At 46.7% G+C, this 26,792-nt stretch overlaps 1 protein-coding gene and 1 long non-coding RNA gene across 4 annotated transcripts; one reads left to right on the top strand and one right to left on the bottom strand.

Annotated features, from left to right (window-relative positions):
- Positions 1-1,839: 1,839 nt before the first annotated feature.
- il1rap (interleukin 1 receptor accessory protein) lies at positions 1,840-24,467 on the bottom strand. 3 transcript variants are annotated; one of them, XM_023961637.1, is made up of 12 exons: positions 24,130-24,405; positions 20,756-20,841; positions 11,358-11,553; positions 11,200-11,283; positions 8,285-8,492; positions 7,153-7,321; positions 7,007-7,078; positions 5,377-5,509; positions 4,569-4,717; positions 4,277-4,420; positions 4,067-4,210; positions 1,844-2,768 (listed from the first exon to the last, which is right to left on the bottom strand). In XM_023961637.1, coding segments are annotated over exons 1-12 (2,178 nt in total). In that variant the 5' UTR covers positions 24,132-24,405; the 3' UTR covers positions 1,844-1,977. The 3 variants fall into 3 exon arrangements, with proteins under 3 accessions (XP_023817404.1, XP_023817405.1, XP_023817406.1); XM_023961636.1 differs by lacking the exon at positions 20,756-20,841 and having other exon boundaries at positions 1,840-2,768; positions 24,130-24,467; XM_023961638.1 differs by lacking the exons at positions 1,844-2,768; positions 20,756-20,841 and adding an exon at positions 3,094-3,991 and having other exon boundaries at positions 24,130-24,461.
- Positions 8,473-11,044, top strand: LOC111948440. Its single transcript, XR_002874452.1, has 3 exons — positions 8,473-8,578; positions 8,664-8,814; positions 9,950-11,044. It is a non-coding gene; the product is annotated as an uncharacterized LOC111948440 (long non-coding RNA).
- Positions 24,468-26,792: the final 2,325 nt, after the last annotated feature.

Here is a 26,792-nt window from a genome sequence, read left to right as displayed (position 1 = left end):
TAGGAAGAACACCTCAATGGAAGGGGGGGGGGGTCATAGGATAGCACAAGGGTTAATGCCGCCTGAACAGGGACTCAAACCAACTGCCCCAGGCAGAACCATGGCCAACCACTACCCCCTGGTTCCGAGGTGTCCGATTCAAGGTCAGAGCTTGAGCGACCTAATTCTGCAGACATGAGTCCACAATTCTTCCTCTATGGTCTTCCTGTGGACACACAGCGCCCCCTGCTGTACGGAGGATGGAACAGGCTGAAGGTGCAGAGAGAGTCCCCCCCACCGCCCTGAAAGGATCTTTTACTGTAAAACCCATCAATCACAGCAACAACACACGTGTGATGTCATTAAACGGATCAGTCCATCATTCCAATGTGTGGACAGACTTTGAATAAAGTCATGTGACCATCCATACGTGTTTCCTTCACACTTGATGATCTGGAAGAGATCTGGAAAACTGTTCAGTAGCAGGAATTTCTGTCCGAGTCTCACTGCTGGAAGTTTGGATGAAGATGATCTGGATCCACTTTAGGTCAGAGAACCTAGGATAGAACAAGGGTTACATGACATAGATAGATCAGGAATGTTCTCTTTGGGGTGAATTCTTATGAACTTTATTGTTTTATTTGATGTTTTAGAGCAAACCTACATAAACTGCAGTCTGGGTTTGGTGTCCAAACCGTGGCTGCATGTTGAGCTACGACGGCCTGGTGACCCCACTGCCCCCCCCTCTATGAGCCCCTAAGGCAGGGGTCGGGAACCTTTTTGGCCAAGAGAGCCATAAACGCCACATATTTTGAAATGTAATTTCCAAAGAGCCATACAATAATGTAGTGTCCCTTTCCCACACTGAGGCACGGAGACTTAACCTCTTTTAAAGTTCTTTATTCCGATTACTGCAGACCACAACAAACGCCGTACAATTAATTCAGCAACTCCTGAATGTCTCCCGCCGAGACGAGACGAGAGCGCTTCTCCCAACTTTATATTCACCTGCTCCCGCTCCAGCCCTCCCATTTCCCTTATTCGGCCCATAGCTGAACCCCATTGGTCCAAACTACCTAACAACAGGCTGAGCGACAGAACTAAGAGCCAATCAGATCTCTGCTTGATGCGATCAATGAACTCCAGAACTTTTAACGCGGCCCAACAGCCATCCAACTCAGTCCGCGACAATATGTTTAAAACTAAATATACAAATGAATGTGTGCATTTGATGTAATTTCAACATTTTTAAAGTACAATAAGTCTGTGGATTCTTTTTAATAACATTGTTATTCTGTTGCTAATAAATGATCAGTATTTTTCGTGGTAGTTTTGCTGATGGTCTAGTCTGGTTGATCCGTGGTGAGTTTCTGCTTCATACAGGCGTTGAGACTTTAAACGTGATCATAGGTCTGAATGTTCTGTAGATGTGAGAAAGACTGATCACATGCAGACGGGGAGCCAAACACACACTCATACGCTGCAGTGAGTGACGGGAAGCGGGTTTTACGTTTTTACAATCCCTGCGCGATTCACCTGCTGCCTGTCCCCACAACCCCTCACCCCCACCCTCTGCTTTCTCCCTCACACATCCCGTCCCCGCAACTGCGCGCTCTTTCTCAGAGACGGGAGCGCGCAGTTTTAGGCACGGCAATTCACAGGTTTCCGGGTGGTACAAACTCTGTGAAATAATAGATAATTGTAAACTTATAGCGCTGGCGCAGATTTCTCTCTCTAAGCACTGCTACTACTGCGCGCCTCTGGCATCGCCCAGCGCCCGAGAAGGACTGGTCTAATGAAAAAAAAACCTATAAATAAAGATTTGTCTGCGAGCCACATGTGACCATCAAAAGAGCCATATATGGCTCGCGAGCCATAGGTTCCCGACCCCTGCCCTAAGGTCACCTTCAGTGACCCCTGTGACCTTACACACGCCAAAGTCTGTGTGGAAAGCTGACGTGCAGGTGGGTGTTTCAGCATAAGCCCCGCCCCTTTTCCTCAGTCACAAACAGCATGTCTGAAGCAGATCTGTTGCTGCTTCTGGTCTTGCTTCCTGCAATCCTGCAGACCTTTGGGGTGGGCGGTGACAGGAAAAGGGGCGTGGTTAGGGCTGCCTCCAGCACCTTTGGACGGCATTGGGGCGGAGTCTGTTTCTAAAGCTGCCGTCTTGTCTTCGTGATGCGCCGGTTCGGTTTTAAGCTCCGCCCCTCTGTCTTCCACTGCCCCTACGAAGCCTTGGCAGCCGGAGCAGTTGCTTTGGTGCGGCAGCACCTGCCCAGCAGGTGTTCCAGTCCTCAGACTGCCCCGCCCCCTGACCGGAGCCCTGTGATCTCTGTGGCTCAGGCTGGAGGAAGCTCTCCGGTGGCTCTGATTGGCTCTGCTGGCGTGGTTGCAGCTCTGTCTCCGCTGCACCTTCTGCAGGGCCAAAGCTGCCAGGTCGGAGTGGGAGGAGGTGCTGTCAATCATCCTCCTGCCAAGAGCCAGCGGCCTCACCGGCAGCGCCAGCCGCAGGCGGAGCCAGAACCGAGAGCTTCTGGGTTCCGATCGAGCGCCGCGCCACCTGACGGTGCAGGTGCAGACCTGACGCAGCTGCGAGACCTCCACGCACGCCAGTTTACTGATGGAGCGGTAAACCACGCCCACGACGGCAGCCTGGCGCCCCCGCTGGAGGTGCAGAGCCAGACGGCACTCCAGGAGGCTGAAGCTCTTCTCCATCAGGAAGCTGGGGCTGAAGACGAAGAGGAGGCGGCGGCTTCGCTGCATCGCCTGCAGGACGGCGTCCGACGGATCTGAGGGTCAAAGATGGAAAAGAAACGTAGCTGGATGGACGGACGGACAGATGGAGGACGGACGGATGGATCTGATGTCATGAAATGGACACTACCAGCATCACATACATTGTTGATGATTGAACTTCATGCTGTTTTATCTCAAACAGCAGAATCATTTTATAATTTTCTGCTAATTCTAACGTTTTCTTTTCTTTGGTTCTTCCCATCTGACCCCCTTCAGGAAGCATCAGAACTTCTGCCGCTCCAGAACCTGGTTCTGGTTCTTCTGGCATCACTGAAGCTCCTTTCTTCTGCTCATTTCAAGAAGAAAACAGACTCCAGAAATATTTAAATAAGGATTTATTATGAAGATCATTTACATTCATCGTCCGACTTCAGGATGTTCCTTAAAAAGGGAAGAACGGGACGTTCTTGAATAAAACCGTTTCCTGTCATGAAGCTGATCTTCATGCTGCAGATGGATGAAGACGATGGAGGACGACCTCCAGCTTTTCCACGCCGGAAAGCTTTCTACCTCTAGACCACATCGACGGAAAACGACTGAAGACTTTCCTCCACAACAGAGACGGCTGCAGAATCGAACAGCGGCGTCTCGCTGCCGGACGCTCCTCCAGAGCTCCAGGCATCCTGCTGAGCACCAGTCTTTAGGTCAGCTTCAGTCTCCCAGATTGGCTGACGTGAAGCCCCGCCCACCTCTGTTAAAGAGCGCCAGCAGCTCAGGTCGGTCCCATCCAACTCAAAGGAGTCCTGCAGTGGCCCCGCCCACTGAGGCGGGACCCTCGTGGAAGCTCCGCCTCTGCTCGCTCGTCACGCCGAGCTGATCAGGCCCGTTTGGGAGTTGGTGCTGTTCTGGCTGGTCATTCTCAGCAGCGCCCCCTCGGTACCGCTGGCCCCCTCCCCCTTGCGCGTCCCCCTCCTCATGGGCAGCTCCACCCTCAGCCTTTTCCAGAACCGGGACGACAGCTCTTTGGACTTCTCCCCCTGCCATCGGACCAGCGCCAGAGCCACTTGGGCCTTCCTCAGCTCCCGGACCAGGTCCTGCCTCTGGACAGGCTTGTACTGGACCAGGATCACCCTCAGGTGCCCCCCCAGGGCCATGCCCTGCAGGCCAGCCTTCAGCTCCAGCAGAGCCTGGGAGCCCCGCGAGGCATAGCCGGGGCTGACGACCACCAGGAGGCGGCGACTGCGAGACACGAAGCTCAGCGTCTCGTCTGTGATGGCTGCAGGGGGGGGGGGGGGGGGGGGGTGAACGGATGGATGGATGGACGGATGGATGAGGTGCAGGCGATACTCACTCCCCCCAGGAAGACTGTCCCTGTCGAAGATGCAGACCGAGTACCCGAACTCGTTCTCCAGAACCCCGCGGAGCGTGTTCAGAACAAACTGCTCCTCCTCGCCGTTCCTCGCGTACGAGATGTACACGTCAAAGTCCTTCTCGTCTGAAACAGAGCGGGAACGCGTTCAGGATCCCTGCGGGTCGTTGGGCGGCGGCGCCGGCGCCTCACCTGTGAACCGCTCGTCCGTGCCGAACCAGGAGCGATAGAGCAGCAGCAGCTCCAGCCAGAAGACGTGGTAAACGACGAAGAGGAGCAGCATGAGCACCAGAGTGACGCCGAGGCCGCAGCCCAGCTCCACCGACGGCAGCGACGCTGCAGAGACAGAGACACGCCGCGTTCTGACCCGGTTCTGCTGCCGCCGCTCCAAACAAAGCAGCACCTCACAATCTGGTGAGGAAGATCTGCAGGAGGTCGCGGTTCGAGACGAAGGTCGCCTCGGAGCGATCGGAAGCTTCCTCACCCTCCTCGCTCAGCAGCGCTCGGCGGCTCTCCGAGCCTCTGGCGTTCTTCACGGAGCAGTTGAAGCGGCGCCGCAGGTCGTCGGACCGGAAGTCCTGGATCAGCAGGAGGTTCTCCACCGTCAGGTCCATGTGGTCGTCCTTCAGAACCCTGCAGACACACAGACAGGTTCTAGAGTCGGTTCCAGTTCTGCCTCCTTCAGAACCATCAGGATCATCAGAACCATCAGGATCATCAGAACCATCAGGATCATCATAACCGTCAGAACCATCAGGATCATCAGAACCGTCAGGATCATTAGAACCATCAGGATCATCAGAACCGTCAGAACCATCAGGATCATCAGAACCGTCAGGATCATCAGAACCGTCAGAACCATCAGGATCATCAGAACCATCAGGATCATTAGAACCGTCAGAACCATCAGAACCGTCAGTATCAGTCAGTCTTTTGAACACGTCCCAGAAATAAAAACCCTTTAGGCTCCGCCCCCCAGAGGTCAGATGAATATCTACAATAGAGCAGAAATGTGGGTGTGGCCTGTAGATTAACATGTGAATTAAAATTTTAACTTGGTTGACATGAACGACATATCAATGGGTCACATGACCATGAGGGTCACCACATAGGCAGACGCCCTGTATTTGGGGGCGGAGCCTCCATTTGAAGTGCATCCCTTAGAGAATCTGAATAAAGTTGAAGTTCTGCTCCAGACACGGAGCTTCACTGCAACCACGCACAGCCGTGACGGAGCCGTTGCTATGGTAACCAAATGAGGGAGACTGGAAGAGAAGCTGCTTTCCTCTCACCTGTTGCTCTGGGAGAATCTCTGGTCGCTGAGTTTTTCCAGCGTCTGTCCGTCCACCGTCCACCAAACGTCCCAGGAGGGGTCGTCCACGACGAAGGGGACGGTCGCCCGGCACGCCAGAGCGGCCCTGGAGTCTGACGGGGTGAGACCAGACCAGACCCACGTGAGATGAGGTGACGTCAGAGCTGGAACTGATGCCGGCTCACGTTTGATTGATGACGGACAGTTACGGCAGAAACGTCGTCTATGTCTGAACACCGGAAGTGAGTTTGTGACGTGAAGGCTCAAAACTTTACTGTTGTAGGAAGACGAGAAGAGTTTGGGCGCCAGCGTGGCCCCGCCCCTTCGACACGCTGGAGAAATGAAGGTCAGCCTCCACTTCTCCTTCATCTCTGCCCATCGCTTTGTGTGATCATTTCCGATCGATACCCAAATGTTGCAGTGATCAGCATGGATCACTCCATCACCGTGACAACCGCATCCTTCAGGCGCCATCTGCACGGGTCGATGCAGACTCGCATTAACATGCAGCAGTTTGACAGGCAGGAAGGAGGGACCCTGCGTTTGGATCCAGAGCAGAGCTTCAGGGGTCTGCAGAGACCTGGATCTGGTCCTGGAAGCCGGAAAAGCTGCGTCAGGCGTGAAGGCCCCGCCCTTTTGCATTTGTAGGAAAATCTGGCCCCGCCCCTTTGCATATTTAAGAGAAGCTGGAGCTTTTATGATGTCATTTTCCACCGACCCTGGAGCTTCCAGCAGCAAACCTTTGGATGTCTCTGTGGCCATACGTCCAGTAGATTTAAAAGCCCCTCCCCTCTTGGAGCCAAGCTGGTTTTAGTCTCAGGTTTATCTCAGTTTAATGCGTTTCCTTACAGTTACTGTAAGAAATGTCATAAATCTGATTTATTTGCTTTATGTTATTCAAATATTTATACTGGGTAGTTTAGGCTACAGTCACATTTCCCACAATGCCCCAGCGCGGCTACCTAGATGCAAGTTTTCCAGTTCTGAATTTGTAACTAAAGGTGAACATCGGGCGGCGCCATCCGTCACGGTCGTGCGGCGGCAGTCCAGTGGCAGGTGGGGATGACGCCATTATAAAAATGTAGCGACAGCAGGGCGGAGCGCCAGCCAGCAGCAGTGTCAACGTCTCCAGACGGCGACCGTCCACATCAGCTGCCGCCAGCCGGGGGTATTTAAACCAGGGGTAGGTAAAAAGTGGGCCCTTCTGCACGCCGGACAACACGCCAACGGTTCTCAAAAGGACTGGGCGGTGGCCTGAAGTCTTCTAGAGTCTGCGGCGGCGGTTGCATTTGTGACCGCAGCGTTTTTATCTTTAACAGTTTACTTTGGTTTCAAAGATCATAACTGCAGTTCAGCGTAAACCTGTGTCTGTCAGCTACATTAATATTAAATAGAAACACTTTTCTATTGATCAGCAAAAACTGATCAGAAAAATACTCAACTCCACATCAAACAACAGTTTTTCACAAAAGTTATTTTTACTATAAAGTAATTCAGTTACTTTTTGGAATAGTAGTGAGTAATTATAGCCAATTATTTTTTTAAGTACAACACTACAGAGTAGCTGTGGGGGAGGGGCTTGTGAGAGCGGCGCTCTGCGGGGGACTTACTGGATTTGACCTGGAAAACCTGGTCTGCGTGGGGGTGCAGGATCACGGGGGTTTTGGACATGCGGGTGGGATCTGTGGAGACAGGAAGTGATTACCTGGGCAGGTGTGTGCATGGGGGCGTGTCCGGCGGCGGCGACTGGACTCACTGATGGCCGTGACGTTGACGGCTCTGGTGAAGTTGAGCTGCCTGCCCCCCCGCTGGAAGTGCACGGTGCAGTAGTAGAGCCCCTGGTAGTGGTCCACCATGGTGTAGAAGCGCAGGCTGGACCCCCACGGCTCCCGGTCGGAGTTCCAGAACGGGGGGCCCTTACACTTCTGCAGACCCACCAGAGGGGGCGTTAGAGAGCCTCTCACTGAAGGATCGTCTTTAAATGCCCCACCACCGGCCCCAGCTGCCCCACAACAAAAGCGCCCCCCCACCAGGAACATGGCCGACCTCCAGCTCTCAGCACCCGGACCAGTTTTAAAGAATGGTTCTAAAGTGGACTCTGATCTCTGACGGGTTCTAGATGCGTTGGTTCTTTCAAACTTCCCTTAAACCGGTCCAGGTTCTACAGGACGGAGGTCCAAAGCTTCCCCAAGACCCCAAAGAAAACCCCCCTGACACTTTGTCCCTAGTGCGGCGTGCACGCCGCCACTGGCAAGGCGCCTTCAAGCGACCATTTCCAGCAAAAAGTCCATGAAAACGTTGATTTCCCCACAGACCCTGAAGTGTCTGGAAAGACGGACTTCCTCCATCAAACGCGCATCTACGGCTAAACCAGCTGGACTTTGACCAATCAGGTTCGGTAGACGTACGGATGGCGATCCTTTCAATTCACAGAAGTCCCAACCTTTTGAGAATTGATTTTAATTTTGGTTTGTTCCGGTGCTGTAATTCTGTGACGTCAGGTAGGCCTGCGCAAAAAAATCGCAAATTTATCGTTATCGCAATATCAAGCTGTGGAATATGCAGATCGCATACGACATAAACGTTAACTTTATTCTGTTTTTGTTGTTTGTTCATGTATATCGTAAGTTACATCATCATTGTAACTTTTCCTCATATTAGTCATATAAGTCTGTCATATATGGGACTAGAGCTGTGAAAGCCTGAACAGATTTACACGGCTGTGACGTTTCACACCACGACTCTTCCACCTGCAGGAGACGGACGGACGGACATGCTAGCATCGGGTTGCGACAGTCCAGTGTGAACGCCACGGGCTAAATGCCGGTTCAGCAGAGCCCCTGGTGAGTGCGGCCTCAGAAGTCAGGACGTGAAAGAGGCGGCCTTACGTGGGACCAGCTCACGGTTGGCGGGCTGTCAGACATGGAGGTGGCGTCCTTCAGGTCTGGACAGTCCAGGGTTTTTCCTTCCTGCAGGGGGATGAGCGCCGGGGTCGGCAGCGTCGCCACCGGAGGCTCACAGCTGCCGGCGGGGGTCACCTGATCCCTGCGAAGGACCTTCAGGCCCATGGCGATCTTACTGCAGGACGACTTGTTTCTGGAGGCCAAAATAATAGCAGATGTTCAGAGAAGCAGAGACCGCCCCCAACCTCCTGGGCGGAGTTGATGCTGTCAGAGACTTTGGTGAGAAACCAGGTCGGGTTCAGGATGGTTCTGCTGTCATCTCTCTACCTGTTCTAAAAGTTCTAACTTTTTTGTTTTCTACCAGCTGAAAACGTCTCTGGTTCCTCCACATCTGCCCCCCCCCGAAAGAACACGCATTCTACAAGCCACCATCCCTGCGACGGGATGTCTATATTAGACTCAACCTTGACATTTCACACCAAGACTCCTCCAAATGTAGGCGGCGGACATGTGCGGTAAAAAGCAATAAAAGAAGAAGCCCCTCCCTGCTTGTGCAGTGGGACATGTGACCCCCATTCTTGAATGGGGGTCACATGTCCCACGTGAACGTAGCCTGAAGACGCCATACATAACTTCTGATGTGGCTCTGACAATTGGATTAACATTTTACTTAAACCATCCTGATGATTTTAACAGCAAACTAAAATCAGCCATTGATGCTGTAGCTCCACCTACAACAACAACTGCCAAAGCTAAAGCTGAATCTTAGTCTTCTCCTACCCCTCTGGCGACTGCCTCCCTCTACATTTAGCCCCCCTAAATGGAGGACAGTTATGGAAAAATAGTGCCTTCAAATTTGGAGGTCACTACCACGCGATGACATCATCCATATTCGCCAATCATCCGCATTCATAACTTTAATTAAATGTAAACTTCAGAGCACGCCCACATGAAGACATCCCCCTAACCAGAGTCCCCAAGTCACTGCGGCTCCCCCCTCAAAAAAAACTCTTCCGGACACCACTACAGCTTCAAGTCCCCCTACACTCGGGACAATAGGGAGGAGCCAGAGGGGTGGGGAGCAATTTGGATTCGGCCTAAAGCAAAAGCCAAATGAGAAGTTCAAAGGTCACAAGCATGAAAGCATTTTCAAAAGCATGAAAAGAGATTGTTGGGGCGCTGAGGGACGGCGGCGGAAAACACACAAGAACCCATCCTATACACTAATAAAACAGTGGAGTTTAGTATTTTTAAACTAGAACTACATTACACCACTCATGAAATACAATCAATGGAGTTTGATCCAACATCCAACAGGGGCGGCCGTGATGCAGCGGTAGGGCGGTCGACCCATGATCGTAAGATTGCAGGTTCGATTCCCGCTTTGCACGCCCATGAGTCGAAGTGTCCTTGGGCAAGACACTGAACCCCACCTTGCCTCTGGTGGTAGGCGGGTGCCTGTGTTTGGCAGCGGAGCTGCCACCAGTGTGTGAATGTGTGAGTGAATGTGTGTGTGAATGTGTGAGTGAATGTGTGTGTGACTGGGTGAATAGGTCTGTGACTGTAAAGCGCTTTGTCCTTGTAGGAAGAAAGGCGCTATATAAGTATACACTATTAATCTATAAAATGTTGACTTTTCATTTCTGACAGGTGGAGGGGGAGGAAATCGCCGTTTGGCTTTCCCCAACAGGAAGCTGCAGCTGACAAACAGGAAGCGAGCCGCCACCTTCATCAGATCTGCTGCTCCCCGCCGGCTTCCTGTGCGGCTCGTCTGCTTCAGAAAGCTGCTTCCCCTCTGAGTGTGAGAGCTCCTTCACACACGGGTCAGTGAGGCCGGCAGAACCTGGAACCCGTCCAGAACCGGGGTTCCCGCAGACCTTTCAGGCGCCACTTTGGCTGATTGAGTTTGGAAAACTGGACTGAAGCTAAAAAGTCGGATCCAAAGTGACTCCAGGCCTGGTCTCAGAGGCCCCGCCCCTTTCTCTGATTCACATGAACTTACTTTTGTTTCTTGATCCCTGTTTTTCTTTTCTTTTCACTTGGACACTTTTCTGCTGCAGAGTTCAAACTTTAGGAGTTCTGGAATGTGCTGCACACAGATGAAGCTGGACTGTGATTGGTGCACTGGACCGTCTCTTAAGGTTCTGTCCAGACCACCTTCAGAACTTTGGTCTACTTAGACCAGGGCTGCTCATGACGTCGATCGCAGGCCAGCAAAGATACCAAAACAATCAAAAGTACTTCTAAAAAATCCTCACCGAGAATTAGGCGACTTGATTGACATGCAGAACGGCCAATCGAACATCCTCTGATACATACGTCACTGCACATGCGTGTTCTAATCCACTGAGCCCAAATTCTGTCATGAGAAAGTCGCTACTTAACCCGCGGCACGTCAAGTCCCGGGCAGAAGACCACTCCGGCCCACTGGAGTGCCCCCCCCCCCCCCCCCCCCCATCCCGTGATTCGTGAGTCTCCTCCTGCTCTGTAGAGCCCCCCCCCCTCTTTCCGCAGCACGCGGTCCTCACCGAGCCAGCAGGTTTATAAGCCCCCCCATTGCCCGGTTCACAGGAGAGCATGACATACGATATTCGCTGCTTTCTGTAATAAAACGCCTCATCTGTTAATACAAACGTATCTTTGTGTACTCTTACTGTGTAGTTTTTGAAGTATCAGTACATAAACAATGTAATGTATTGATAGTTCATAACACTATGTTTATTAAACAGTATTTTAGTCTCAAAATGCCACATATACACACATAAATATACATCTATACACAAATATATATATAGGTAGATCTTCAAGACATTGTCGTCTCAAAAGTAGCTCTCGTGCCAAAAAGGTGTGAGCCCCCCTGACCTCCAGGAAAAGGCTCTGGGTTCTGTGTGCCGACTCACCGCAGGAGGCAGATGTACTGACCCGAGTCCTCTGCACGGGCCGGCAGCAGCCACAGCCGCTCCCGCTGCTTGCTGAGGCGTGAGCTGTAGAACAGAACCACGGTCAGAACCTCCGCTCAGGAGACAGAACAGCCAATCAGAGCAGTCCTGCGGGTTACCTCTGCCGGATTGGCTGCTCCAGGTCTTGCCCCTCCGGGATCTGGTACCAGAAAAGGTTGTGACCGGCGCTCTGGGTGGAGGAGTAGTTGTAGACGGAGGGATGAGAGAAAAGAGGACAGGAGAGCCAGACTGCCTCCCCCTCCAGAACCGAGACTGCCCCTTCATTGGACTCGCCCCAGTCGTAGCACGTGGGGTCTGAAAGGGTAGACAACAAAGTTCTGGTCCGTTCTTGGAAAAACATTTGTCTTTTCAGAATCTTCAGAATCCTTGAGGGAGATAAACATTCGAGAGCCTTTTCCACTGGAACGTTCAGAAAGACACGACCCGAACTATCTGAGGGATTTCTGCAGATAACGACATTCAAGACAATGACAGATGAAGGAGGACAGGCGTTCCCTTCAAAACAGGAGTTCCAGGTCAGAACCGGGCCGAGCCAGTCTGACGTCCCCCCCACTAAATCAATCCACTTTGGTCGCCATTTTTTGTGATATGGATACCGGCATGTTGGACCCGGATGTCATCAGTGAGCAGTGATTGGTCCAGGTTGGTCTGAGTCATCGTTTCCGTAGCAACCACTCTCACCAATCAGGAGTGAGCTTGGAGGAAGGCCACACCCCTTTCACTTGAGAGCAGGCTGTACAAAATCTAATCAAACGTTCTTAACGTTGACCGTGGGGCCAACAGGCTCCACCTACCTTTATTCAGGCGTCTGATTGGTCAGTTTACAACTTAAATACCCTGAAAAAATGAGGATTATTAGGAAGACGTTCAAAGTATCAAAGCCAGGACGGTTCTTCTGACCAATAGAATGACTGAGAAACAGCTGGTTGTTTCTCTATAGACGTCTGTGGGATTTTGTTGAGCTGTGCTTGAGGATTTTTTCCATTTGTGTGACCGGACAAACACTCTGAATTCAAAAGAAACGAGATGGTCGGATCCTAAATCCGTTTATATCTCAATGCATCAAACCATCATTTTCTATAAACGGTTAAGGTTTTATCAAGAGAAAAACCTTTTCCAGAACAGATTAAAAAGAACCTCAGAAGCTAGTTTGTCCCAAACACCAGAACTGGTCTGGATCCAGGAAGACAATCCTGTTCTTATAGAGTTTGGTTTGAATCTGATCGTGTTTCCATTGTAGATCAAAGCAGAAGTCAACTAAAAGAAAAGGCTGCAGAGAGGCGGTTCTTCTGTGAAGCCACCTGTGAGGCCCGATCCGGCACAGATCTAAAGAGCATCGGCCTGTGACGGATGGAGGAGCGGGTCGTCTCGGGAGACATTAACGGGACCACCGTGAAGTTCAGAGAAAGCGCTGAGGCAGCAGGAAAGCAGACTGTGATGAACGTCTGAGGCGGCAGACGAGAGATGTTTCAGCTGCAAAAACAAATCAATGAAGATCCATCTCTGCAGAAACGATGCAGAGGCGGGAAAACTGCTCGACTCTGTCGAACCTGAACTCAAGGATCTGGAGAACCTGAAGAAAACCACAACAGGAAACAGGAAGTTCTTCAAATCAATGATCAGTGGGGTATTTATGAGCTCAGAAGGGAAAAGTAAAGGTTTCAGCAGAAGAAGCGCTCATCCATCTTCAGAATTGGAACAGCTCATTTCCGTCTGATTGATCATCCCGATGCGTTTAACCCGGCGATCGATCAGGTCTGGATGAGGAAGGCCTGGTTCACCACGGTTAATGAATAAAGCTGGATGCTGAAGGTCAAAGCAGAAGGGGCTGATGGGAGCTCAGATGATAGATGCTGGAACCACGGCAGGAACTTCACATTGCTTTACCGTGCTTTAACTTGTTTTACCATGTTTTATAGCTTTAAATCATGTGTTAACATGTTTTACAGTGCTTTACTGTGTTTTAATGTTTTACCGCGCTTTACCGTGTTTTACAGTGTTTCACCGTGATTTAGTATTTTATCAAGCTTTAACTTGTTTTACCCTGTTTTTTTGTGTTTTACAGTGCTTTACCCTGTTTTACCGTGCTTTAGCGTGTTTTACCGTGTTATAAAGTGTTTTACTGTGTCTTCCATACTATAACGTGTTTTGCTGTGCATTAACATGTTTTACGTTTTGTAGCTTTAAACCGTGAGTTAACGTGTTTTACAGTGCTTTACTGTGTTTTAATGTTTTACCGCGCTTTAACTTGTTTTACCATGTTTTATAGCTTTAAACCATGTGTTAACATGTTTTACAGTGCTTTACTGTGTTTTAATGTTTTACCGCGCTTTACCGTGTTTTACAGTGTTTCACCGTGATTTAGTATTTTATCGGGCTTTAACTTGTTTTACCCTGTTTTTTTGTGTTTTACAGTGCTTTACCCTGTTTTACCGTGCTTTAGCGTGTTTTACCGTGTTATAAAGTGTTTTACTGTGTTTTCCATACTATAACGTGTTTTGCTGTGCATTAACATGTTTTACGTTTTGTAGCTATAAACCGTGAGTTAACGTGTTTTACAGTGCTTTACTGTGTTTTAATGTTTTACTATGTTTTAATGTGTTTTACCGTGCTTTAACTTGTTTTACCATGTTTTATAGCTTTAAATCATGTGTTAACATGTTTTACAGTACTTTACTGTGTTTTAATGTTTTGCCGCGCTTTACCGTGTTTTACAGTGTTTCACCGTGATTTAGTATTTTATCGGGCTTTAACTTGTTTTACCCTGTTTTTTTGTGTTTTACAGTGCTTTACCCTGTTTTACCGTGCTTTAGCGTGTTTTACCGTGTTATAAAGTGTTTTACTGTGTTTTCCATACTATAACGTGTTTTGCTGTGCATTAACATGTTTTACGTTTTGTAGCTTTAAACCGTGAGTTAACGTGTTTTACAGTGCTTTACTGTGTTTTAATGTTTTACCGCGCTTTACCGTGTTTTACAGTGTTTCACCGTGATTTAGTATTTTATCGGGCTTTAACTTGTTTTACCCTGTTTTTTTGTGTTTTACAGTGCTTTACCCTGTTTTACCGTGCTTTAGCGTGTTTTACCATGTTTTATAGCTTTAAACCATGTGTTAACATGTTTTACAGTGCTTTACTGTGTTTTAATGTTTTACCGCGCTTTACCGTGTTTTACAGTGTTTCACCGTGATTTAGTATTTTATCGGGCTTTAACTTGTTTTACCCTGTTTTTTTGTGTTTTACAGTGCTTTACCCTGTTTTACCGTGCTTTAGCGTGTTTTACCGTGTTATAAAGTGTTTTACTGTGTTTTCCATACTATAACGTGTTTTGCTGTGCATTAACATGTTTTACGTTTTGTAGCTATAAACCGTGAGTTAACGTGTTTTACAGTGCTTTACTGTGTTTTAATGTTTTACTATGTTTTAATGTGTTTTACCGTGCTTTAACTTGTTTTACCATGTTTTATAGCTTTAAATCATGTGTTAACATGTTTTACAGTACTTTACTGTGTTTTAATGTTTTGCCGCGCTTTACCGTGTTTTACAGTGTTTCACCGTGATTTAGTATTTTATCGGGCTTTAACTTGTTTTACCCTGTTTTTTTGTGTTTTACAGTGCTTTACCCTGTTTTACCGTGCTTTAGCGTGTTTTACCGTGTTATAAAGTGTTTTACTGTGTTTTCCATACTATAACGTGTTTTGCTGTGCATTAACATGTTTTACGTTTTGTAGCTTTAAACCGTGAGTTAACGTGTTTTACAGTGCTTTACTGTGTTTTAATGTTTTACCGCGCTTTACCGTGTTTTACAGTGTTTCACCGTGATTTAGTATTTTATCGGGCTTTAACTTGTTTTACCCTGTTTTTTTGTGTTTTACAGTGCTTTACCCTGTTTTACCGTGCTTTAGCGTGTTTTACCGTGTTATAAAGTGTTTTACTGTGTTTTCCATACTATAACGTGTTTTGCTGTGCATTAACATGTTTTACGTTTTGTAGCTTTAAACCGTGAGTTAACGTGTTTTACAGTGCTTTACTGTGTTTTAATGTTTTACTATGCTTTAATGTGTTTTACCGTGCTTTAACTTGTTTTACCATGTTTTATAGCTTTAAATCATGTGTTAACATGTTTTACAGTACTTTACTGTGTTTTAATGTTTTGCCGCGCTTTACCGTGTTTTACAGTGTTTCACCGTGATTTAGTATTTTATCGGGCTTTAACTTGTTTTACCCTGTTTTTTTGTGTTTTACAGTGCTTTACCCTGTTTTACCGTGCTTTAGCGTGTTTTACCGTGTTATAAAGTGTTTTACTGTGTTTTCCATACTATAACGTGTTTTGCTGTGCATTAACATGTTTTACGTTTTGTAGCTTTAAACCGTGAGTTAACGTGTTTTACAGTGCTTTACTGTGTTTTAATGTTTTACTATGCTTTAATGTGTTTTACCGTGCTTTAACTTGTTTTACCATGTTTTATAGCTTTAAATCATGTGTTAACATGTTTTACAGTACTTTACTGTGTTTTAATGTTTTGCCGCGCTTTACCGTGTTTTACAGTGTTTCACCGTGATTTAGTATTTTATCGGGCTTTAACTTGTTTTACCCTGTTTTTTTGTGTTTTACAGTGCTTTACCCTGTTTTACCGTGCTTTAGCGTGTTTTACCGTGTTATAAAGTGTTTTACTGTGTTTTCCATACTATAACGTGTTTTGCTGTGCATTAACATGTTTTACGTTTTGTAGCTTTAAACCGTGAGTTAACGTGTTTTACAGTGCTTTACTGTGTTTTAATGTTTTACTATGCTTTAATGTGTTTTACCGTGCTTTAACTTGTTTTACCATGTTTTATAGCTTTAAATCATGTGTTAACATGTTTTACAGTACTTTACTGTGTTTTAATGTTTTGCCGCGCTTTACCGTGTTTTACAGTGTTTCACCGTGATTTAGTATTTTATCGGGCTTTAACTTGTTTTACCCTGTTTTTTTGTGTTTTACAGTGCTTTACCCTGTTTTACCGTGCTTTACCCTGTTTTACCGTGTTATAACGTGTTTTAATGTGTTTTCCATACTATAACGTGTTTTGCTGTGCTTTAACATGTTTTACATTTTGTAGCTTTAAACCGTGAGTTAACGTGTTTTACAGTGCTTTACTGTGTTTTAATGTTTTACTATGCTTTAATGTGTTTTACCGTGCTTTAACGTGTTTGACCATGTTTTATAGTTTTTTACATTGCTTAACCGTGTTTTACAGTGCTTTACCCTGTTTTACAGTGCTTTAACGTGTTTTACCATGTTTTACAGTGCTTTACCGTGCTTTAGTGTTTTCCAATGCTTTAATATGTTTTACCGTGTATTAAAGTGTTTCACAGTATTTTATAGTGTTTTACCAGGTTTTATAGTGTTTTACAGTGATTTAACGTGCTTTATCAATGCTTTAACGTTGTTTTACGGTGTTTTAGTGTTTTACAGCGCTTTAACATGTTTTACCGTGTATTAAAGTGTTTCACAGTATTTTATAGTGTTTTACCAGGTTTTATAGTGTTTTACAGTGATTTAACGTGTTTTATCAATGCTTTAACGTTGTTTAACCGTGTTTTAGTGTTTTACAGCGCTTTAACGTGTTTTACAGTGCTTTAGCTTGTTTTACCGTGTCATAACTTGTTTTACTGTGTTTTCCGTACTTTAACGTGTTTTGCTGTGCTTCAACATGTTTTACCATGTTTTATAGCTTTAAACCGTGAGTTAACGTGTTTTACAGTGCTTTACTGTGTTTTAATGTTTTACCGTGCTTTAACGTGTTTGACCATGTTTTATAGTTTTGTACAGTGCTTTACCCTGTTTTACAGTGCTTTAACGTGTTTTACCGTGTATTAAAGTGTTTCACAGTATTTGATAGTGTTTTACCAGGTTTTATAGTGTTTTACGATGATTTAACGTGTTTTATCAATACTTTAACGTTGTTTTACCGTGTTCTAATGTTTTACAGTGCTTTACCATGTTTTACAGTGCTTTAGCGTATTTTACCGTGTTATAACGTGTTTTACTGTGTTTTCCGTACTTCAACGTGTTTTGCTGTGCTTTAACGTGTTTTACAGCTTTAAACCATGAGTTAACATATTTTACCATGTTCTACAGTGTTTCACCGTGATTTTGTGTTTTACTGGGCTTTACCGTGTTTTACAGTGCTTTATCATGTTTTACACTGCTAGTGAGCTTTAGTGTTTTACAGTGCTTTAACATGTTTTACCACGTTTTAGTTATCTACCGTGCGTTTTAGTGTTTTACAGTGTTTTTCTGCGTTTTAGTGTTTTACCGTGCTTCAACATGATTTACCATGTTTTACAGCTTTAAACCGTGAGTTAACGTGTTTTACAGTGCTTCGTCATGTTTTACAGTGTTTTACCTCACTTTAACGTGTTTTACCATGTTTTATAGTTTTTTACCGTGCTTTACAGTTTTTTACCGAGCTTTTACATGTTTTATGGCTTTAAACCGTGATTTAGTGTTTTACCAGGCTTTAACGTGTTTTACCATGTTTTATAGTGTTTGCCGTACTTTTCCGTGTTTTATAGTGTTTTGCCGTGCTTTGACGTATTTTACCGTGTTTTACAGTGCTTTACCGTGTTTTACCGTGTTTTATAGTGAACTACTTTTGATTTTGTATCCTGAAAGGTGCTATACCAATAAAGTTTATTAATATTATAAATCCTGAAGAACCCTGAAGGCCAAGGAAGGTCTGGAGACAGAAACTCCTCTTCATCAGCATTTTCCACTCCTTTCCCGCGCCGATCATCCTTTGATCCGTCGTCAAAACGTTTCCAGTGGTCTTTTCATTATGACGCCCCAGGAACACGTTAAATCATCATGTTCATCAGAGCGGGGCCTTCAGTCAGAATCGGTTCTGTGTCAGGTCCAAACCTCTTGACTTCTGGAGCCAGAAGAACAGAAAGAGGTTCGCCCTCTATAAATCTCCCGCAGGAAGCGGCTGGTGTTCAGGACCGGTTCAGGTCTGCTGACTCTCAGGATCCAGGATTGATGGAGGCCCTCCTCCTTCTGCACAGAACAGTGGTAATTGACCTGTCACGTTTCCACGGCGACAGCATTAGTCTTTCTATTAAAGGCTTATCCGACATCCACCTCCTCCTCTCACTCATCCATCTACAGCAGGGGTGTCAAACTCATTTTTACCAAGGGCCACATCAGTATAGTGTCTGTCCTCAAAGGGCCATGTGAAGAATAGTTAGAAACTGCCTTTAACTTTTATTACACTAATGGTTTAAACTTAATTCACTGAGCATGTATTGTCATCTCAAAATTATATTACATTTGAAGAAAGCACAGCCAAACTATTGTTCTAACAGTTTCTTCTCATACTCCCTCTTTTCTGTGCATGTGTGATCTGCTGAGCAGGCCTCAGACTTATCTTCACTTTAGCCTTGGAGCTTCTCCCCAGCAGTAACCTGTGGGCGTGATTTACCAACCCCATCCCTGAGCTCGTTGGTTCGGACTTTGAATGCACCATGTTCATCTGTCTGTCCCCTTCGTGTTTGTGCGTAGTAAAACCTCCACAAAAGCTAAGTTTTGTCTCTGAGTCATTATTCATTATTTCTGTGTGCAAGAAACTGACGGGGTTACGAACTGATACAATACAGTCCTTTCTAGAAAATCCAGTTTCTTCACAGGCCAGATATAACTTATACATGCGACTAAATGTAGTGGAAAATAAATGTAACTACTCCTTAATGTTAAATAACTCATTATTTATTCATTATAACTTTTAAAGTGACAATTGCAGTTGCATAAAAAAACATGGCCTTGAGTTTGACACATGTGCTCTTCAGTAATACCCCCATCCCCCCCGGCCACGCTGTGGGAGCCCCCCAGACCGCTCTGATGTTTCCCATAAACACAGAAGAAACTTTTCTAGAACTTATTTTGAGTTTTTTCTACTTTTGAGAGGAAATAATGAGAAAGCTCAACCACACCATCCGTTTCTACACATCCTCTCTCACAGACTTCCAGGTTGAAGCCCGATAGAAATCAAACTCACGGAGCCAGGTCCGTTTCACGGCTCAGGTAACCGCTCAGAGGAATGGAGGAAGCGGCAGAAAAGACCGTCAGCCTTCAGCTTTCATGTCTGTGGAAAGTCTCCACTGAAAGAGGAAAAATGTCCTTTTTCTGCTGTTGTGTTAACAACAGACAGATGTTAACATGGGTGGGGTCTTTTCTCTCTGGGGGGGGGGGGTCCAGAGGCCATATAAAAATCAAACTACAGTCTTGGAGCCGACAGAACAGCTGCAGATCTTCTGCAGAGCTGCGCTGGATTTCCTCTGAGCATCGTTAAATCTTAATTACCGCCTTAAAACCTGCTCAGTGGACCGGGGGGGGCGGGGTGGGGGCAGATTTTCCACCTCCAGGAGGCTTTAAAGAGACAAACAGAAACAGCAGCACTCCGCCTCCAAAAGGATTCCTGCCAGCCTACCCCCCGTCCCCCACCTCCATCCATCTCCCCTTATGACCCTGTCCCCCTCTGCTGAGCCCCCCCACCCCAACCATTATTGACCGTTTCCAGCGCTGGCGTTGGTCGCACGTTAATCCCAGTCGATCCTGACAGCTCGCCACTGAAATGCTACCAGGCTTTTATTTTGGTAAGAATCTTTGGAATCTTTAATGAAATAAGACGTGAAGCTGAAATGCGGTTAAGTCTTGTCAACAGAAGGTTCACACGGATCTCCCACAGAGGCCCCGCCCCCTCCTGTGATGGAGGGAGGTCAGGTGAGTGTGGGACGTTCAGATGCTCCTGCATTCCTTCAGAGGGCAGGAGACCCGGGGATTTCAGGAAGGGGGTTTTGACCTTGGCGACGAGAACTTCCTGTCTGGTGTCATGTGACAGGAAACCGGCTGTGCTCAAAAATTGGACAACCCCGCCCCCTGGACCAATCAGCTCCCTTCAGAGCGCTCTAACTTCCTGATTATCCCGGCGTGCAGAAGGCGGAGCCACCCCGAGGTCCAGACAGTCCACATGTAAAATCCCCCACTTGCAGGAAATGACATCATCAAACGCCCACCGTTCCATATATGGGCGGGACAGACGGGACTGAAAGTTGACGGAGCACGGCCAAGGTCGTTCTAGGCCACGCCCCCATCTGAGGTCACCCCCCCACAGACACACAACCAGTAAATGGGAGTTTGTCCATTTCCGTTTGACAGGAAGTGGGATGACACCTATTTGGTTTTCTAGAAGCCCTGCTGGTACTTCGTGAAATGACCTGCTCCACCTTTGACCTTTGACCTCCGAACAACAACCAGAGGCGTTCAAGTGCGAATTGTTACAATCTGACTGTAAAAAAGACATAAACTTTGCTTTAAGGATCAGAAGTTTCTCCGTTTGCGGTTCCAGGCAAATTTCTGAAATAGAATCTTCTTCTGTGAGGTTCTGACTGTAACTGTTCTGAAGAAATGCTTCAAACCCCAGACACCGACCCGTGCCCCCCCGGCACCCACGTACCTGCCGAGTCGATGGACTGACTGACAGATGGACAAGTCCCGCCAATCAGTGTGAAGAGGAGCAGGACGGCGGGAACGAAGGGCGCCCTGGGGAGAGATTGACAGAGTCAATGATCAGCTGGTGTTTACAGCTGTTTCAGGGGGGAGGGCCCGAGGAAACGCAGGCGGGGGCCGCTCAGATCTGATCAGACCACCGTTTCCACTGAGCTTCAACCGCAGATTCAGGAATTTTACTTTCATAAACAACATCACTTGTGATTTATTGTGCATTCACCTGGAAGATGAATGGCTGCTCGCCCCGGCGGGGGAGGCGGGGGCCATAACTCATCCAGCCTCCTTCACAGGCGCTCTGTAGCCCGTTAATTAAGTCTGCGTGGCTCTTTACGAGAGGCCGCTCAACAATCCTCTGCTTTCAGCAGCAAAGTGTGCGCTCTGCAAAACCTTCTCGTCTGCTTGAAGGTGTTTCTGAGGACAGTGGGGAAATTATGGGATGTCCTCAGGTAAAGCACAAAAAACAGACCAAAAAGAAACGCCTTTCAGAGCAGAACCTCAGGTTTTACTCAAATCCATAGTCACCCCCATAGTCACACAGAAATGTTGGGTTGGTTTTTGGGGGAGCAAAACCATATTTCCACTATCTTAAACTTAATTATTCCATCACTGCGAGTTACCACGGCAACAGGAGAACCATTTTTGGGAAAGCAAATAAAGTTCTGAACGGAAAAGAACAACAGATGTTCCCATGAAAAAGGAACAGCTGCTACAGATGTTCTCCAACTGTTCTCCATCTTTTACTTCACTCAAACGACAAAAAAGTTTCTACCTCAAATTCACTAAGAAAAAGCCACACCTGCTACAGATGTTCAGATGTTCCCGCTAAAACCACACCTGCTACAAATGTTTCCCTAAAGCCACACCTGCTACAGATGTTCAGAGGTTATCGCTAACGAGACACCTGGTACAGATGTTTCCTATAAACCCACACCTGCTGTTTCCCTAAAGCCACACCTGCTACAGATGTTCAGAGGTTATCGCTAACGACACACCTGGTACAGATGTTTCCTATAAACCCACACCTGCTGTTTCCTCTAAAGCCACACCTGCTACAGATGTTCTCGCTAAAGCCACACCTGCTACAGATGTTTTTTTCTAAAGCCACACCTGCTACAGATGTTTCTTCTAAAGCCACACCTGCTACAGATGTTCTCGCTAAAGCCACACCTGCTACAGGTGTTCTCGCTAAAGCCACACCTGCTACAGATGTTCTCGCTAAAGCCACACCTGCTACAGATGTTCTCGCTAAAGCCACACCTGCTACAGATGTTTTTTCTAAAGCCACACCTGCTACAGATGTTTCCTCTAAAGCCACACCTGCTACAGATGTTTCTTCTAAAGCCACACCTGCTACAGATGTTTCTTCTAAAGCCACACCTGCTACAGATGTTTCTTCTAAAGCCACACCTGCTACAGATGTTCTCGCTAAAGCCACACCTGCTACAGATGTTTCCTCTAAAGCCACACCTGCTACATATGTTTTTTCTAAAGCCACACCTGCTACAGATGTTTCTTCTAAAGCCACACCTGCTACAGATGTTTCCTCTAAATCCACACCTGCTACAGATGTTTCCTCTAAAGCCACACCTGCTACAGATGTTCTCCCTTAAGCCACACCTGCTACAGATGTTTCTTCTAAAGCCACACCTGCTACAGATGTTTTTTCTAAAGCCACACCTGCTACAGATGTTCTCGCTAAAGCCACACCTGCTACAGATGTTCTCGCTAAAGCCACACCTGCTACAGATGTTCTCGCTAAAGCCACACCTGCTACAGATGTTTCTTCTAAAGCCACACCTGCTACAGATGTTCTCGCTAAAGCCACACCTGCTACAGATGTTTCTTCTAAAGCCACACCTGCTACAGATGTTCTCGCTAAAGCCACACCTGCTACAGGTGTTCTCGCTAAAGCCACACCTGCTACAGATGTTCTCGCTAAAGCCACACCTGCTACAGATGTTTTTTCTAAAGCCACACCTGCTACAGATGTTTCTTCTAAAGCCACACCTGCTACAGATGTTTCCTCTAAATCCACACCTGCTACAGATGTTTCCTCTAAAGCCACACCTGCTACAGATGTTCTCCCTTAAGCCACACCTGCTACAGATGTTTCTTCTAAAGCCACACCTGCTACAGATGTTTTTTCTAAAGCCACACCTGCTACAGATGTTCTCCCTTAAGCCACACCGCATTTTTCCACGTCATCAGGTCATTCATATAGCCACTGCTCCTCTGTAACCAGTGGGAGGGGCTTATAGCAGCAGAGAAATGGAAAGTATAGAGTCTGACCTCCCCTGATTCTCGTATTTTTTAAAATGTTTTTCTCAAAATGCCCTGTCTCTTTGATTTGCAGGCTTTTCTCACGAGGCCTGTGAAAAAACTCCCAGAATGCACCTGAAGCTTTGTTTAGTGCTGCACAGTTTCTGAGAAAAGCCAGTTCTGCCACTAAGTAGGTAAATCCCAGAGATGAGTGAGAAAAAGAACATTATGCTGTAAATGTTGCACAAAATGTGAAATTCTCATTAATTCAGTGTCAAAAAACTCAAAAACGTGTTCTTACAAGAAGATTTAGGATTTCTGTGGCTGAAAACATGTTAGAAGGATGTTCTGTTTGGATGGATATCAATGGATCCATAAGGACTGCTAATCATCATGATCATTACTGTAGCAGTGTGTGGTTTGGTTTGGGGGGATTTGTAGTAAACGGCTCCTTTGTGGCCCTTCATCCCCCTCAGACCCCATAACAGCCCTCATCCTCATAAAGGTTGGGGGTCCGGGTCTGCAGAGACCCTCCTGAAAGTTTTTGGCTGTTTCTTCTTCATCTTCACTTTGTTTCAGACGAGCATTTGCTGATGAGCTATGGTGATGATGATGATGATGATGATGATGATGATGATGATGATGAAGTGGATGACGGTGATGAAGATGATGAGGAGGAGGGGCTCAGGCAGACTGCAGTCCGGCTTTGTGCTGATCTCAGTAAAGTCAATCTGACCTGATTGCCTGTAATCTGATTATCGGAGCGGATCGATGGGGGACACTCGGGCTGGTCCCGGACCAAAACCATCATCAGGCTGATGAGGAAAACGTGAAACTTTTCTGTGAAACAGAAATGATGTGGGATCGACGCGGAAATTCACTCAGATTCTTGGAAATGCAGGATTTTTCATGGAGATTAGTAGCACGCGTCTGAGACCGACCGGGTCAGAACCGAAGCGAAGCCGGTTTCTTTTGAAACTAACGATGAGAAAGGCGGCGGCTCCAAACTGGACTCCTGACCGAACCCGAACTAAGTTCCGGATGAGGAGGGCGGGAACTTACATGGGTCTGAGGACGGTTCGGACGGTACCAGAACTTCAACCAGGACTGAGCGGCAGACTCCGCTGGTTCCGGACTCCACTGCGGTTGTCAATCGTCGTTTCAGTCCGGTTCGGTTCGTGAAAGTGCTCCACGCAGAGAGGCGGCGCGTGAGCCCGACCGGCTGATTGACAGCAAATGGCACGCGCCCGACTTCTGACACGCGGGCGGGAAAACGGTCCTCCCCCCGCGACGAACAGCCGGGGTCGGGAGCGGGGAGACCGGCGGAGCCACAGCGGGGCCGCGGAGGCTTCATGAAGGAAGTCCGAGTCAAAGTTCCAGCCCGGATTCCGGTCCACGCTCCTCCCCCCGGCGCGCGGGCTGCGGCCAATCACAGCGCAGCGCGTGCGCGCCAAGCCAGGCAGACTTTAGAGAAAGAGGAAGACGCAGTTAACATGTCAACAAACAAGCGAACGCGTGAATAAACAAGCTAAACAAACAAGAGCACATGTAAACAAATAAATAAATAAATATGTCGACAAACAGGGCTTTCTCCTTTACATGACACACAAATACTTTCATCTCTAAGGATCCACATGTTTCTTTTACATTTAAACTCATTTTCTAAACAAACCTAAGAAATGACTAAAACTGTTGTTTTTGTTCATCACGTTTCCATTAACTCATTTATTCTGTTTAATCATTTGACCCTTCTCACTCTCCGTACTTCCTGTCTTTACTCTTTTATGGTCATAAATGTTAAAAAAACAGCTGCTTTATTGTTTTGGATCCATTTCCTTTAAATGTTTAAAGATTCAAACAGCTGTTCACAGATGTTACAGTGACTCATTCTGACTGGTTCTTTTCCAAAATGACCTTTTAAAGGTCAAAAAACTCCCAAAAAATAAACTTTACTTTTTCCTGTGCATAAAGTCATTGAAGCTGCTTTAGTTTAGTCATGTTGTAAAAACGTTTTCCGGTCCGGTTTGACGGTAAACGGCGGAAACGTCTGCTCCTGGCGTTCCCCGGGTCCTAGCGCCCCCTGCTGCCGGTGCTTCCCATCACTCAGCCCGCGTCATTCAGTCTGATTCTGAGTTCTCTGTGGTTCTGACAGAACCACAGAGAACGGGTCCACGTGGAACCGCAAACGGGTCGACGGGTCCACGTGAGTGCAGGTCACAGTTTTGGCTCTGTTCGGGTTCTGGTATAACATAGAGGATTCACTCTGAGCCGGAACCGGAACAGAGAACATGAAATGAGAAGAAACTGGAGGAAAACACAAAGACGTTTCACACCCTGAAGGTGTTGTGACTTTATATGATGTTGCTCTGAGTTACCTTAGCGTGGGTGTTATCAGCGGGGGCCTGTTTCAGAAAGGAGGTTAAGTGTAAACTCTGAGTGCGTTAACCCTGAAATCAGGGAAACCCTGGGTTTTCCGTTTCAGAATGGGAGGTTTGTTAAACCAGAGAAAGCAGAGTAAGTCAAACCCGTTTCTGAAAGAGAGGTAACTTATACTCTGAGTCAGTGTCCATGGTTACTTATGCTGTGAACCTAACCTGGTCGGGAGCAGGTTTTATTCTCTAAACTCAAGGTTTCTGCCGGTCCCCTCCCCTTTTTAAAGACGAAGCGGTATTTTTTGCTGTTTTTGTTTGAGCGTTACCGTTTTTCGTTGCAGTCAATTACATATATACAATGAAAACAACATTAGATATGTATTGCTATGTTGATGTTTCATATGTCAAATATTGTCAACAAAGCCTACATCCATGACATGCTCAAATTTACCTGATTGAATTATGTTTTTATACTTCATTTTTAGCTGCTGCCATGTTCTTTTAATTCCTGCAGGATTGCATCTACATGAAAATGAAATCAGGGACATTGAATTACATTAATGTAACAATTACTTTTTGGAAACACAATTTGCTAGCACTGCTTACTTTCTTAATCCCATATAAACCTATACCACTTGATCAATACAAGGGTAGTGTTGCAGTGTGTGTGTGCTGAGCGGGGTGCGATTGCATGTGCAGATGGGGGGGGGGGTGAGCACGGAGCGAAGGTGTGTGTGTGGTATATATTGTGTGTTCGGAGGACGGAGCTCTTAGTTAAATAAAGAGAAGGTGTCATTCCCAGAATAACTGTTTTGGAGTCGTTCTTAATCCGCTCTGGAGGTTGAGGGTTTCCAACGGGAAGTGAACCCCGAAGGAGAATTCCCTTCGGCCCTGAAGGAAATCTCCTCTGCGCTTCTGACCACGGTCGGAAAGACGAGAGAAAAGAAAAGAGAAGTCTTCGCGCAGCGAAAGGTTCAACAGTAGACAAAAGTTCACTTTTAAAAACACAATTGCATGGATTAATATTAAACTGACCAACGTTTGCAAGAGGGGAAGGTTAACAAAAAAGTCCTCTAAACATTACCGACGTTAAATGCATTTTTCCCCCCAGATTGGTTCTGAACACTATGCAGCATTTCATGCATTTACACCAGGAATAACACTTCAAAAGTACACCTAAATATCGCCGTTTTTATTTCACACCTTACGCTATTTAAAAACTTATTACAGCCAATATTTTATAACAATGATTTAAATGCAAACTTAGGCATTAACTTGAGCAGCTATGTTTTCCACTCAAACTGTCTCTGTTTTGCAGATGCAGCGGTGTTGCTTTTCTTCTGGAATATGTGC

This window comes from Oryzias latipes, chromosome 13, assembly GCF_002234675.1.
Source record: "Oryzias latipes chromosome 13, ASM223467v1".
NCBI lineage: Eukaryota > Metazoa > Chordata > Actinopteri > Beloniformes > Adrianichthyidae > Oryzias > Oryzias latipes.
Note: the sequence above shows the minus strand (reverse complement) of the source record. Positions and strands in the feature narration are given on the sequence as shown.